Source organism: Triturus cristatus, chromosome 10, assembly GCF_964204655.1.
Source record: "Triturus cristatus chromosome 10, aTriCri1.1, whole genome shotgun sequence".
Classification (NCBI taxonomy): Eukaryota; Metazoa; Chordata; class Amphibia; order Caudata; family Salamandridae; genus Triturus; species Triturus cristatus.
Genome location: NC_140593.1, coordinates 995,564,002 through 995,577,128, shown reverse-complemented (window position 1 = coordinate 995,577,128; position 13,127 = coordinate 995,564,002). Strand labels below are relative to the sequence as shown.

Sequence of the window (13,127 nt, the reverse complement as noted above, 5' to 3'; positions counted from 1 at the left end):
CCCTACATTTAGGCCTGTACCATTAAGTACATTAGTAATTATGGTGACTGTTGACTCTTTTTCTAAAATGGATAATTTTACGGCCTGTGCCTTCAGCCAAGACACTTGGTGAAATCTTTGCGAGAGATTTTCTATTTTCCTGGTCTACCATGAGTCATTATTTCTGATCCTCAATATACTTTTTATTTCTGGAAAGCTTTTTGTAGGTCTCTCCAAACTGAGGCTACCCTGTCTTCCAGTTCCCTTCCCTCGGACCAACAGTCAGACTGAGAGCCTGAATAAAAACCTGGAACAATACCTTCGATGTTTTTGTAATACCACCTAGAGCAGAGGTCTTCAATCTGTGAGCCGCGACCCCCAGGGGGGGCCTGGAGTCCTGAGAAGGGGGTCGCGCATTCCCCAGCTTCACTTGTGACAGTAATCAAAAACATTTGCTTTCCTTTTGGAAAAAGACAGCTGTCCTCGGGCAGCTAATTTAGATCCTTATCAGCCGAAGTTTTATCAACGGACTCTCTAGTGCTTGAAAAAAAAGGCATTCCAGAGTACCTGCTTTGCCTGAATCAAATGCAAATGTGCCTATCAGTTATTCTGCAAGTGAAAAGGGTGCTTTGGAGCTGGTTCTGGCTTTAATTGTTCAAATCACTCAAAGCTTTGTGATGACAAAGATTTGTTTTTTTGAGTGGTAGTGCAAAGAGTTAACAACTGGGCTGTGAAGTGCTTGCTTTTAATTTTAACTGCATTTACACAGCCCTTACTACTCCTAAAGAGGTGTATAATGCACAGTTATGTAAAATAAAATTGCATTACTTATGCTCTGGTATTACTCAAATCTACATTTTGGAAGCACTATATTATTGTAAAACTATTTGCACGTTGTGTAGCATTCTATATTAAAGTGTGTGTAATGCAAGCATAAAATAATGACTTACATATTCACAGCGCTTTCTGTCATTGGCTTTGATCTTGTAGTAGTCAAAATGCATGTCACTATTCTCCACTGCACCAATCAAGATTTAATTCTGTGGCTCTCTGGTTACACGTAGACCTCTGCAGTGCATTAACTAATAAAGGATTCATAATGTCCTTCAGTACATTTCTCACTAAGTACCAACTTTTTAAATGTATTTTTCATTACACTGTCCATTATTGATGGTGAAAGACCTAAAAAACGTACAGAATATTTTGGCGCTTATTTCTGAGAGGCTTGCATCGCCAGAGGAAGCACCTCAACAAACCCTATGAGACGGTGCAAGTCACCCTGCATAGCTTTGCATGGCCTCATAGATATGGAATAAGACATAGCAGCACAAGTCATTGCGTCAAGGAGGTGTTCAATGGGCTTTGCGTAAGGTTCCCATGCAACACCTATGGATTTTGCTGCTGCCCCATATTTACAAAATCAAGTAAACCTAGGGCAGCTGCAAAAACAGACGCCTCCGCAGCAGAGGCATAAGGGGAGAAATTCTTTCATTTCTCCTCATTGGTTCCTCTTTTTCATGTGTGCTGCATTGTGCTGCATTCTGCAGCTCAAATAGAAAGAGGAAAACACCTTTTGGATTGTTTTTTGAAGAAAGGTACCCTTTCCTGTATAAAGGCAATCCTGCCTATGTTGGTGCTATGCCCAATTTGTGCTCCAACGCAAGGGAAAAGGACAGGAATGCACTGTATTTCATACATACAGTGCATTCCAGCCCTTACACATTGGCATAGGGCAGCACTGCAAGAAGACTCTGCCTTAACCAATTCCTCATAAATGAGGCCCTTTGTATTTAGCTACACCTTTGACTACACTCCCACGTCCACTGACCTTTGGTTTGCTAAACATGTTAATATTATTTCCCCACCGTAAGGATTATTTGCTGTGGGAATTTGGGGCGTTTATGATTGGCGATATTTGTTGATGATGAGAAGTACCAGGTTCTAGTAAGTCTTATCAGAAGGGGGTCCTTATGCCTAAAGAAATTTGACAAGGGGCCACAGCATCTAAATGTTTGAAGACCTCTGACCTAGAGTGATTGGGTTTCCTACTTGGCATTAGGAGAGTTCTCCTACAATAATACAATCCATAGTGCCACACAAACATCTTTTTTTTTTGGTCAGTGGAAATATGGCTACTGGAAGGGTTTGCTTTTAACTCTGGCACACCAAGACTTCGATGATCAGATATTGAAACCACATGGGGGATCTTACCAGATGTCATAGTCTTGACAATGGCTGCCCATGGGACTGGATGAGCTGATGAACTTTAGGCCCATACAGCCATAAAAGAAGCTCACTGACCATCTCCACCCCACAATTTTTTCCCACTCGCCGAGATAGTGAGTCTAAGGGGCCCATTAGGATGGCGGACGGACTTTAGTCCGCCTGCCACCCTAGCGGTGCTGGGACCAGCCGCCAGTGGTGCGGCGGTCCTGCACCTGCAATTAGGATGCCACCGCCACCGAGGTGGTGGTATCCTCCATTCCCAGCATTGTGGTGGGCGGTGCTCACAGCACCACCCGCCACAATGCTGTGAATGCACTGTGTGCATTGTCATGCACAAGGTGACAGGCACATGAGGTGCCTGCCACCATGTCCATGACAATGCAGGTGCACCCCCCACCCCCTCGAACACCATGGGGGCCCGGAACAGGCCTCCAAAGCCAAAACCGCCTGCCTTTCCATGGCGGTGTTTCCGCCATGGAAAGGCAATTTCCCGCCATCATCCCCCATATTCCTGGGCTTTTCCGTCCAGTAGGCAATCGGGCGGATTGCCTACTGGCGGAAAACCGGTGGATGGTCTTCTCGTCCGCTGGGGTCCCGCCCCCGCCATCGTAATGTGGTGAGGGGAAAAGTCATGCGGGCGGAGGAGTTTAGCGGGCGGATTGCCACTGCCATACGGGCAGTGGCAATCTGCCCGCTATCGTAATGACCCCCTTAGTCTTGAATAAAGGAGAAGGAGCTCTTCTGTGAATAAGTGACAGTGCTACCTTTCACCATGTTATGTTTCAACAAGGCATATCCTACCTTCTTGAGCTCTGTAATGAAGAAGTCGATCATGGTTTTGACCTGCGGTGCCCTGGAGGAGAAGAGGATCAGCTTCTCGTTGGTGAGGTTGAACTCTAGCATGTTCTGGGACAGGATGGTCACAAACATTATATCTGTGTAGCTGGTTGGAAAGATTGAAAAATATGTGAGTAATGCATAAGCGGAACAAAATGATGACAAAGCAACACTCAAAAACCAGGTTTGGATTTTTCATGAAACACTATATTAACTTGTTCAAAGATTCAAATTTGATTGGAGAAGTATTAAACCTTCCACGGGCAGCACCCATTGCCGCTTATGTCACAAAAGTGGATAGGAGCAGATTGCTCTATGCAGGCCATTGTACATCAAGTGGTGCCCAAGACAAGTGGAGAGCCCTTTTAGAACAATCGTAACTGCTTGTGTATAAAGCAAATGAACACCCTTTTACGTGACGTTTTGGGCCAGGGCATAAATGTAGAGCAGTGGCTTTACATTGTTTTCACTACTTATTTAATGGGGTATGAAACACAATTATTATTATTATTATTATTATTATTATTATTATTATTATTTAGCATTTGTAGAGCACCTGGCTACCCTTAGGCATCCCGCGCTATTTTGACTGCAGGTAAGGACCAGCGTACGAACAACCTTATTGGGGCAGATTCTGGAAGAGCCACGTTTTCAACTGTTTCCGGAGGGATAGGTGGTTGACAGTTGCACGCAGTCGCTCCGGAAGGGAGTTCCATAGTCTAGCTGCATTAAAAGAGAACATCCGACCCCCTGATCGAGCTCTCTTTATTTTAGGGATTGATGCCCGCAGCTGGTTCGCTGATCAGAGACATCTTGATGGCTGATAAAATTTTATAAGAGGCTGATTTATCTTTGAGCCTGTCTCCCTAAGGGTTTTGTGCGCTATGAATAAAGCTTTAAATTTAATCCGTTCTGCGATTGGCAGCCAATGGAGTTTTCTTAGTGTAGGTTTCACAGAGTAGCGGTGGGGGGTGTGGTGGAGTAACCTAGCTGCACAGTTCTGCACCACCTGCAACTTCCTTATCGTTGCCTCTGTAGTTCCTAAATATAAGGCATTTCCAAAATCTAGTCTTGAGAGCACCAGTGCCAATACAATGACCCGTCGTGCATGGCTCGGTAGTAATGTTAGGACTTTTCGTAGCATTCTGATAATTCCAAAGCAGCCTGCTGCCACCCTGATAGCCTGGCTCTTGAAGTTGAGGGATTTATCTAGCCAGACGCCTAAACTCTTAATATGCTCTTTCGGGGTTGGGGCTGGTCCCAGGCATTTTGACCAGCTTAGTCCTGTTTTTTCCCTTGGGGGACCTGGATTGTTATTCAGGATCATAAGCTCTGTCTTGTCTCCATTAAGTTTGAGGCAAGACTGATTCATCCAGGTCGCTACCGCTTCCATGCATGCTTCAAGGTTAATTGGAGTACTCTTTGGCTGTTTTAGAGCTACCACCAATTGTGTGTCGTCAGCGTAGGTAATGATTTGGATCCCATAGGGGATGACTACCTATGCCAGGGGTTTAAGATATACATTGAACAGGGTTGGGCTCAATGATGAGCCCTCGGGGACTCCGCAAGTAAGAGGCCAGCTTTTGGAGATACAATTCCCCTCGAACACCTGGAATGTTCTCGCTTGTAGAAAGGATTCAATCCAGGTTATAATTTTGCCGGACACTCCCTCCCCTCTGAGCCTGTCAATCAAGATGTTATGGTTGACAGTGTCGAATGCAGAGCTCAGGTCGAGTAAAATCACTGCTACAGTCCCTCCCTGATCAAGAATTTTTCTGGATTCCTCCACGACCGCCACAAGAGCTGTCTCTGTCCCATGGTTAGATCTGAATGCTGTCTGACTTTTATCAAGCAAGGCATGATTCTCTTAAGATTCCGGAGAGATGTTTGTTTACATATTTCTCCAGGATTTTGCTGTTCCCTGGAAGCAAAGAGACAGGCCGGTACTTACTCCAAATCTCCGGGTCCAGATTGGGCTTTTTAAGATGGCCCTTACCATGGCGTGTTTCCAAGGCTGAGGTACCATCCTGCTAGATAGCGAGGAATCTAGTACCTCTAGCAGGGCTGGGAGGACAGTTTCTTCTACTTTGCGGAGTTTTGACAAAGGTGCTGGGTCTAGTGGAGAACCCGACTTAACTTGCGCAAAGATTTGTGACAGTGTGGCCAAGTCCATGGTAGGGAAGTTATCTAGACATGGAGTCATGTCATATGTGGATTCGATTTCCTGCTCTCCATTATTTATGTTTGTGTTATGGGGGAACAAGTCGTAAATATCTAGAATGTTTTTGTTAAAAAATTCTGCTAATCAATCGCACCTAGTCTGGGCCGATGCTAGTGGTGGATCCAACTCCACACCCATAGTAAGTGATTTAGTAATCTGAAAGATTTCCCTGGGTGTGTTCACCGCTGCTGTTATTTTTTCCTCGTAGAAACGGGCTTGTGCTTTTTTTATTTCTAGTTGGTATGTTTTAATAGCTTCTCTATATTTTTGTTTTTTCCCCTCATTAAAATCCTTTCTCCATGCTCTCTCTAATTTCTTACATTTCTGTTTAAATTCTCTTAAATTAGATGAGTACCATGGTGTCTGTTTTTCTTGCTGCTTCTCCTGAGTCCATTTATAAGGGGCCGTAGCATCCAGTGAGGCACTAATCCCTGGTTTTGTATTTTTCAAGACCTCTTTCCAGGTCTCTAATGACAATGTTGCGTGTCCATTTCTTACGGGGTTGTTTCCCTTCAATCTTAAGTGGGGCTTTCCAGGTGATGGGGACTAAATAGTGATCCGACCATGGGACTGTACTGGGGCTTCCTGAGCTAAGCTGTGTGTGGTTTGAGAAGACTGGGTCCAGAAAATGGCCCTTCTCGTGTGTTGGGCTGGGCACCTTTTGTAAAAGTTGGATGGCGTGTAAGTCTTGAGTCAAGCCTTCTGCCTCCGCTTTAAGTGGTTTTTCAAAATGTAGATTCAGGTCTCTTAAAACTGTCAGATTGGGTGAGGTGCTTGCCAATCTGGCAGAGGCATCTATAAGTGATTTAGTAAACTGGCCAAAAGGGCCCGGTGGGCGGTAAATTAGGATCCCTGAAAGCGTCGTAGTGGCGGTAAATGTGATCGCAAATGCCATGCTTTCGCAGTCTGCTATAATGTCAGGTTCTATGCGACCCCTCAAATGATTTTTTTAAATGATGCGATACCTCCCCCATTTTTATTTTTCCTATCATGCCTTATTATGTGATAACCTGGTGTTAGTGCTTGAATTACATCAGGTTCTGAATCCTTGTGGAGCCAAGTTTCAGTTAGAAACACCACCTCCGGTTGTTCATCTCTTAATAGAATATTAATTTCCCCCACATGTTTCGGGAGGGACCTGCAGTTGAGGAGTATCATCTTTTGATCCCTCTGCCCTTCTATTCTTTGGAGTGTTGGAGTAATATTTGCTGGGTTGAATGAACAGTGAGAGCAAGATTCTGATCCATTCATTAATTCAATAACATGCATACATTCCTCTCTCGACCTGGGTCGTAGTCCACATAATTGGGAGGATGTATATCTTCTGATCTCGGGGACCAGGGTTCCAGGCCTCTGCTCCCATTCGGGCGCGGATGGGCGCAGACGGGCTTGCCTTCCGTGCACCGGTGGCGCGTCCGCTGCGCACGTCCTCTGCGCGCTCGCGTTGTCATCTGTGCTAAGTAGCTGGCCTTCCCTTCACTTCCTGACTGTGACCCGCCTCCTCTAGCCGTCTCCTCCACAACGCAACCCTCCGAGGAAGACCGGGTTCAGCAGGTTAGTTTTTGTAAGGGTACAGTGCGCTTTTCAATATATTGTGCAATTCAGGCTTTTAATTTTAAAAACAAGTTTAAGAACTTATATTGTGCAATTCAGGCTTTCAATTTTAAAAACAATGATTTTGCCCCTACATTAGTGCTATAATTCACAAGTGAAAAGCTGAGAAAAATTAGTTACTACTTTTTCCTTAGCCGAAGCAACAACCTAGAACATCACCAGGTTGCGCTATTGTTGTAACCAAGGAAATCTAAGGTTTGTATTTTGATGTATTTAGTAATCACAATTCTATTCACAATTCTACTTTTTAAAGGATTACATTTTATTATTGTGTAGTATTTGCTGATTGTTTGTATTAACTCATAAGTAAATCATAATCTACACTCCAACAGCATATGCATAAGAGATACTGATTGTTGACTATGGGTGCTTTGATTTTGGTTTCTCACAGCAGTGAACAGGAATAAAATTAGAAATACTGAATTTTGGATTCTGAAGTTAAATTACATAAACATTAAATGAAATCAGTGATGATTTTTTTTAGTGAAATATATGGTTTTATCAATAATTTAGCTTGTGTGTTTTGTCCAGAAAAATTACCTACTGGCGGTCGCCAGTAGGTAGATATAGTTAGGACCTAGTTTCCATAGGAAAAGCGTTTTCTGTTTTCCTAATAACTTTGGCGTCGGTTGACGAATCTTCGCGAAATTTTCAAAACTAGTGATCAGCTCCAGTCAGCTCCTGTCTTGATATTTTCGGTGTGATTCGCCAAGCGGGGGCCGAGAAAAAGGGGTGTCCCAAAACGCATTTCCCCATGTTATTTTCCATAGGAAACTTTAGACAAAGCTACAGCCCGAACTGCTCCCGCGCTTCATTTAAATGAGGACCCCAGGTGGACCAGGTCCCGGGGGCATTGCCAAAAAATATTAGCAGGGGCCTGCGGGACCCCGCAGCCCAAGGGACCACCACCTCCCTGGGGCTTATTACAATGTATGCGGTGGCACAACGGCCCCCTGCAGTCCAGAGGACCGCCACCTCCCCAGGCCTTTGATACTAAACTGCGGGGAGGCACGCAGCCCCCCCACAGCTCCAAGGACCGCCACCTCCCCGGGGCTCTTTTTTTTAATTTTAAAAGGTGTGGGGGGGGGCTCGAGCCCCCCCACACGCCCCGGGAACCATCACCTCCCCGGGGCTTTTAAAATGAAGGGAGGGTGGCCGCGCGGCCCCCCTCCTGGAGCCCTTGATGGCCTTGGGGACCGCCACCCCCCAGGGCCGGCTCCTGCAGTGTCCCGGGGTCCCCACCCCCAGGACACTGCTGTTTGCAATGACAGGGTCGGAGACGTGCGGCTCCCGCCCTGTCATTGCAATCTCTGCTTTGCTTCATTGAAGCGAGAGCAGGGAAACCTGCTTTCGCTTCAATGAAGCAAAGCAGGATTGCTTTTCCACAAGGGGAGCTGCATGTTAGCAGCTCCCCTTGTGGAAAAGCAATGCCGGCTCCCGCAGGAGGCGGGGAGCTGGCAGTGACCGTGGGGGCATTGGGGCTCCCCCCACGGTCACCAACGGAGTGGCCAGGCCCCGGGGGATGGGGTTCCCGGGGCTAGAAGTGGCCCAGGAGGGGGGCCACGCGGTCCCCCTTCGCATACTTTTAAAAAAAACAGGGCTGCCAGGTCCCGGGGGATGGGGTCCACGGGAGTCCCCTCCCAAAAAATACACACAAAAAAGAACCGGCAAATCGCCAGAGGCCCCGCCCCCTCCCTGCACCACTGTGCAAACGCGCCCTGTGGCGTGTTTTAAGGTGAGGAATTAGTTCCCCTTGAATCCTGAGAGTCCCTGGGGGCTATATAGCCCACCAGGTACCTCCAGTAAGCGCCACAGGGCTGCGTTGCACAGAGGTGGTCCGAGGCCACACCCCTTTTTACACCTCTCTGCAGCGTAGCTCTGTGGCGCAACTCTGTGGCGCTTACTAGAGGTACCTGGTGGGCTAGTTGGACCCCAGGGACCCTCAGGATTCAATGGGACTTAAGCCCCCAACTTAAAACACGCCACGGGGTGCGTTTGCACAGTGGTAAAGGGAGGGGGCGGGGCCTGATGTGACAAGTGTGTAGAGGTGGCCTGTGGCACGTTGTAAGTTGGGGGATTGAGTCCCTTTGAATCCTGAGGGTCCCTGGGAGCCAACTAGCCCACCAGGTACCTCCAGTAAGCGCCACAGAGTTGCGTTGCGAAGAGGTGTAAAAAGGGGCGTGGCCTTGGACCACCTCTCTGCAACGCAGCTCTGTGGCACTTACTGGAGGTACCTGGTGGGCTAGTTGGCCCACAGGGACCCTCAGGATTTAAGGGGACTTAATCCCCCAACTTAAAACACGCCACGGGGTGCGTTTGCACACTTGTCACATCAGGCCCTGCCCCCTCCCTGCACCACTGTGCAAACATGCCTCCTGGCACGTTTTAAGTTGGGGAATTCATTCCCCTTCAATCCTGTGGGTCCTTGGGGGCCAACTAGCCCACCAGGTACCTCCAGTAAGCGCCCATGAGCTGCGTTGCAGAGAGGTCTAAAAAGGGGCGTGGCCTCGGACCGCCTCTCTGCAAAGCAGCTCTGTGGTGCTTACTGGAGGTACCTGGTGGGCTAGTTGGCCCCCAGGAACTCTCATGATTCAAGGGGACTTAATCCCCCAATATACAACATGCTAGGGGGCATGTTTGCACAGTGGTGCAGGGAGGGGGCGGGCCTGATATAAGAAGTTAGCAATCCTGCTGTGAGGGACATACTGGTGGTAATAAAATGGGTAGTTGGCCACCAAGGTTGACATTGAAGGCTAACTACTCCTCCTGTTACCTCCAGTAAATCCCACACAGTGGGATTGCTAAGAGGTGTTTCGGAGGCCACGCTCACCTTTCTCCACCACTCTGGAAACGCGACTGGTATGTTATAGTTAGGAATTAGCATTAAAAAAACCTTTGAAATTCACTGAAAAAACATAGGTTTTAGGCACGTTATAGTTAGAAATTAGCATTTAAAAAACCTTAGACATCCACTGAAAAACATTAAAGTTAATTGGACATTTCACTGGTACAAAACCATAGAAATTCGGCCGTTATAGTTAGTTCAGCTAACTATAACTCACGCCCCCGCAATGCACTGCTGATGACGTCACATATTACATCATTCATGACATGGTCAGTGACATCACTGATGACATCACTGATTACATCATCCACGTGAAAATCTGATGCACCTCCTCACACTCTAATATAACCTTTGATACACCCACTGTAAAATACAGACTACCATTTTCGAAACCATCGACACACCAATATCAGTTACTACATACACACTCACTGATTCATAGGTCTGACTCTACACACACATCCACTCATTCACCCATACATTCACTCATACATGCAGTCACTCTTCAATACAACAATATCATATGCACTCATACACCTATACAGACACTTACACACCGCCACTTATCCATGGAGTTACTCACACACCTAGACAGTAATGCAAACAATCAATCACACTCCCATTTACTCACCTATACAGTTATACACACACCACCTGACTTATTCATACAGATATTAACACATACTTACTCTCTTATACAATCACTGATACAAGTACATACTCATCCATACAGCCACTTTCACAATCACTGACTCTCACGTATAGACATTTATATACTTCAACTCTCACATACACTGCCTTTTACATATGTAGTTACTTGGACATGTACCACTGAGACATCCATTTGCTCTCCAACATACAGCTGTACTCTCGAACCCATACACCCAGTGAATCAACCACTCACACATCTATGCACAGAGTCACGCACCTCCCACCCACCCACACACACACTCAGACTCTCACGTATAGACATTTATATACTTCAACTCTCACATACACTGCCTTTTACATATGTAGTTACTTGGACATGTACCACTGAGACATCCATTTGCTCTCCAACATACAGCTGTACTCTCGAACCCATACACCCAGTGAATCAACCACTCACACATCTATGCACAGAGTCACGCACCTCCCACCCACCCACACACACACTCAGTCTCCCATACAAATACTCAGGCAACCAATTAATAACCCATATAGACACTCATGTAGCTACTTACCAACCCATGCAGCAGCTTACACAACAGACAAACTGATACAGACATTCACACAGTTTAGTCACTAACACATGCATTCAGTAAGTCACATTTAATCACTCACTTATACAGTCAGTCACGCACAAACTAAATCCTCCATCCAGACACTTATGCACCCACTCATTCTTCAATACACCTTGGCATACATGTAAAACATATTTAAACTTTACAGAAACACACAGTCACTGGATGATGTCATCAGTGATGTAATTTGAGATGTCATCAGTGACGTCACTGACCATGTCATGAATGATGTAATATGTGACGTCATCAGCAGTGTATTGCGGGGGCGTGAGTTATAGTTAGCTAAACTAACTATTACGCCCGAATTTCTATGGTTTCATACTAGTGAAATGTCCAACTAACTATAACGTCACTGAAACCTATGGGTTTTTTCCAGTGAATTTCTAAGGTTTTTTAAATGCTAATTTCCAACTATAACGTGCCTGAAACCTATGTTTTTTTCAGTGAATATATATATATATATACATACACACACACACACACACACACACATACACACACAGGGGCCAAAGACCGTTCTTCTGAGTGATTTCAAATAGCAAATACAAATAACAGACACTATGACACACCAATAAAAATCCAATATTCAATTATTAGCTTTTTTTTCTTTTCAATAGTAGACCATTAGATGTCCATGTACTCACATCTTGCCAAATGGGTCTAATACCAACTATTAGTAACTAGCAATTTGTACTTTCCACAAGGGTGATTGACTGGATTTACCAGTATTTTGTATCAAGCAGCACCAACTACGTTTTGAGCTTTCCCAAAAAAGAGCTTACAAATTTTGAAACTTGTTTAAATTTTTGTTTAGGTATTGTCCACACGTTCAACTGCGGGCAAACAAAAGTCAAAAGGGATTGAAGAACGGTTCGAAAGTATTGGGCTTAAGTTCAGCAGTGGGCCACAGTCACAACAAGACAGCATGATAAAGAGTGGCTGGCCCTGGTTTTGAGACATGATGGGGCACAAGGCTTGTTCTGTGCAGAACACATGCCTAGATGTTTGATGGCTCTGTAGAATGCTTTTGGAGAGAAATCACAGCAAACACCACTAGTTAATATCCCTAAAAGGCAAGTAAGTATTCTGGTGATACAGATGGCTCAAACCTTTTTCTATGTTAGACAGAGATTTCCTGAATCATAATCAGTCATATGATGCTTGCAGAGTCTTGAGAATAAAAGTAATACTGATGTTTAAAGTATTGTTTACTATAAAAGTGTGGTGTATAATGTCATTTTAATGTATTTTCTTTTGGGTATATTTTTTCTTTGATTTTATATACAAATCTATGTTTAATGATTGTTTTATGATGTAATTGTTGGGTTTATTTGGGAAATTGGGTGTTATGTGTTTCATTGTAAAACTATATTAAATAATGTGAAATGATTATTAGGTTAAGTATGACAATGATTTTAATAGCTATTATTTTCTCTATATCTTTAATTATTGTGATGTTATGAATTATTTTGATATTTTATATGTTTTTATCAGATTGTGGGATTTATTGGGGATTGTTTGGGTAGCATTTTATTTAAATTATTTATTAATACCAAACGAATAATTCTACATTATTATATTACATTATTTATGTAAACATTACAATATTTAGTGATTTAAAATATTTACATATCTATTTAAATACTGGGGTTCATTAATTTGTGCTTTTTTTCAAAAATTAGTTGTGTATTATTTGGAGAATTGTTTGGGTATTTTATTAATAATAGTGAAATTAATTGACATAAATATTTGGTACTATTGTGTTTTTATATTTTTTACTATTTAAATTAATATGTGCGTGTGTGCATATGTGTGTGTGTATATATATATATATATATATATTCACTTAAAAAACCATAGGTTTCACACATGTTATAGTTAGCTGGACATTTCACTCGTAAAAAACCAATGAAATTCCCCCGTTATAGTTAGTGCAGGCAACTATAACTCACGCGACCGCAATCCTCTGCTGATGACGTCAGATATTACATCACTGATGACATATGTGTCTTTATGAAAAATAAATATTTGTAACATATGTATAGCTAAAGATTAATGGAAGAAGACATAGGTAAATAAGTGTCTAAATACAGTGATGTAATATCTGACGTCATCAGCAGAG

General features: G+C 44.1%; 1 protein-coding gene across 1 annotated transcript in view; it reads right to left on the bottom strand.

Annotated features, from left to right (window-relative positions):
* The window catches only part of MYO15A (myosin XVA), a 1,126,038-nt gene that overhangs the window by 298,625 nt on the left and 814,286 nt on the right, over positions 1-13,127 (bottom strand). The window contains exon 50 of the mRNA XM_085631315.1: positions 3,007-3,148. Coding sequence (XP_085487441.1) covers positions 3,007-3,148 — 142 coding nt within the window. The remainder of the gene's footprint in view (positions 1-3,006; positions 3,149-13,127) is intronic.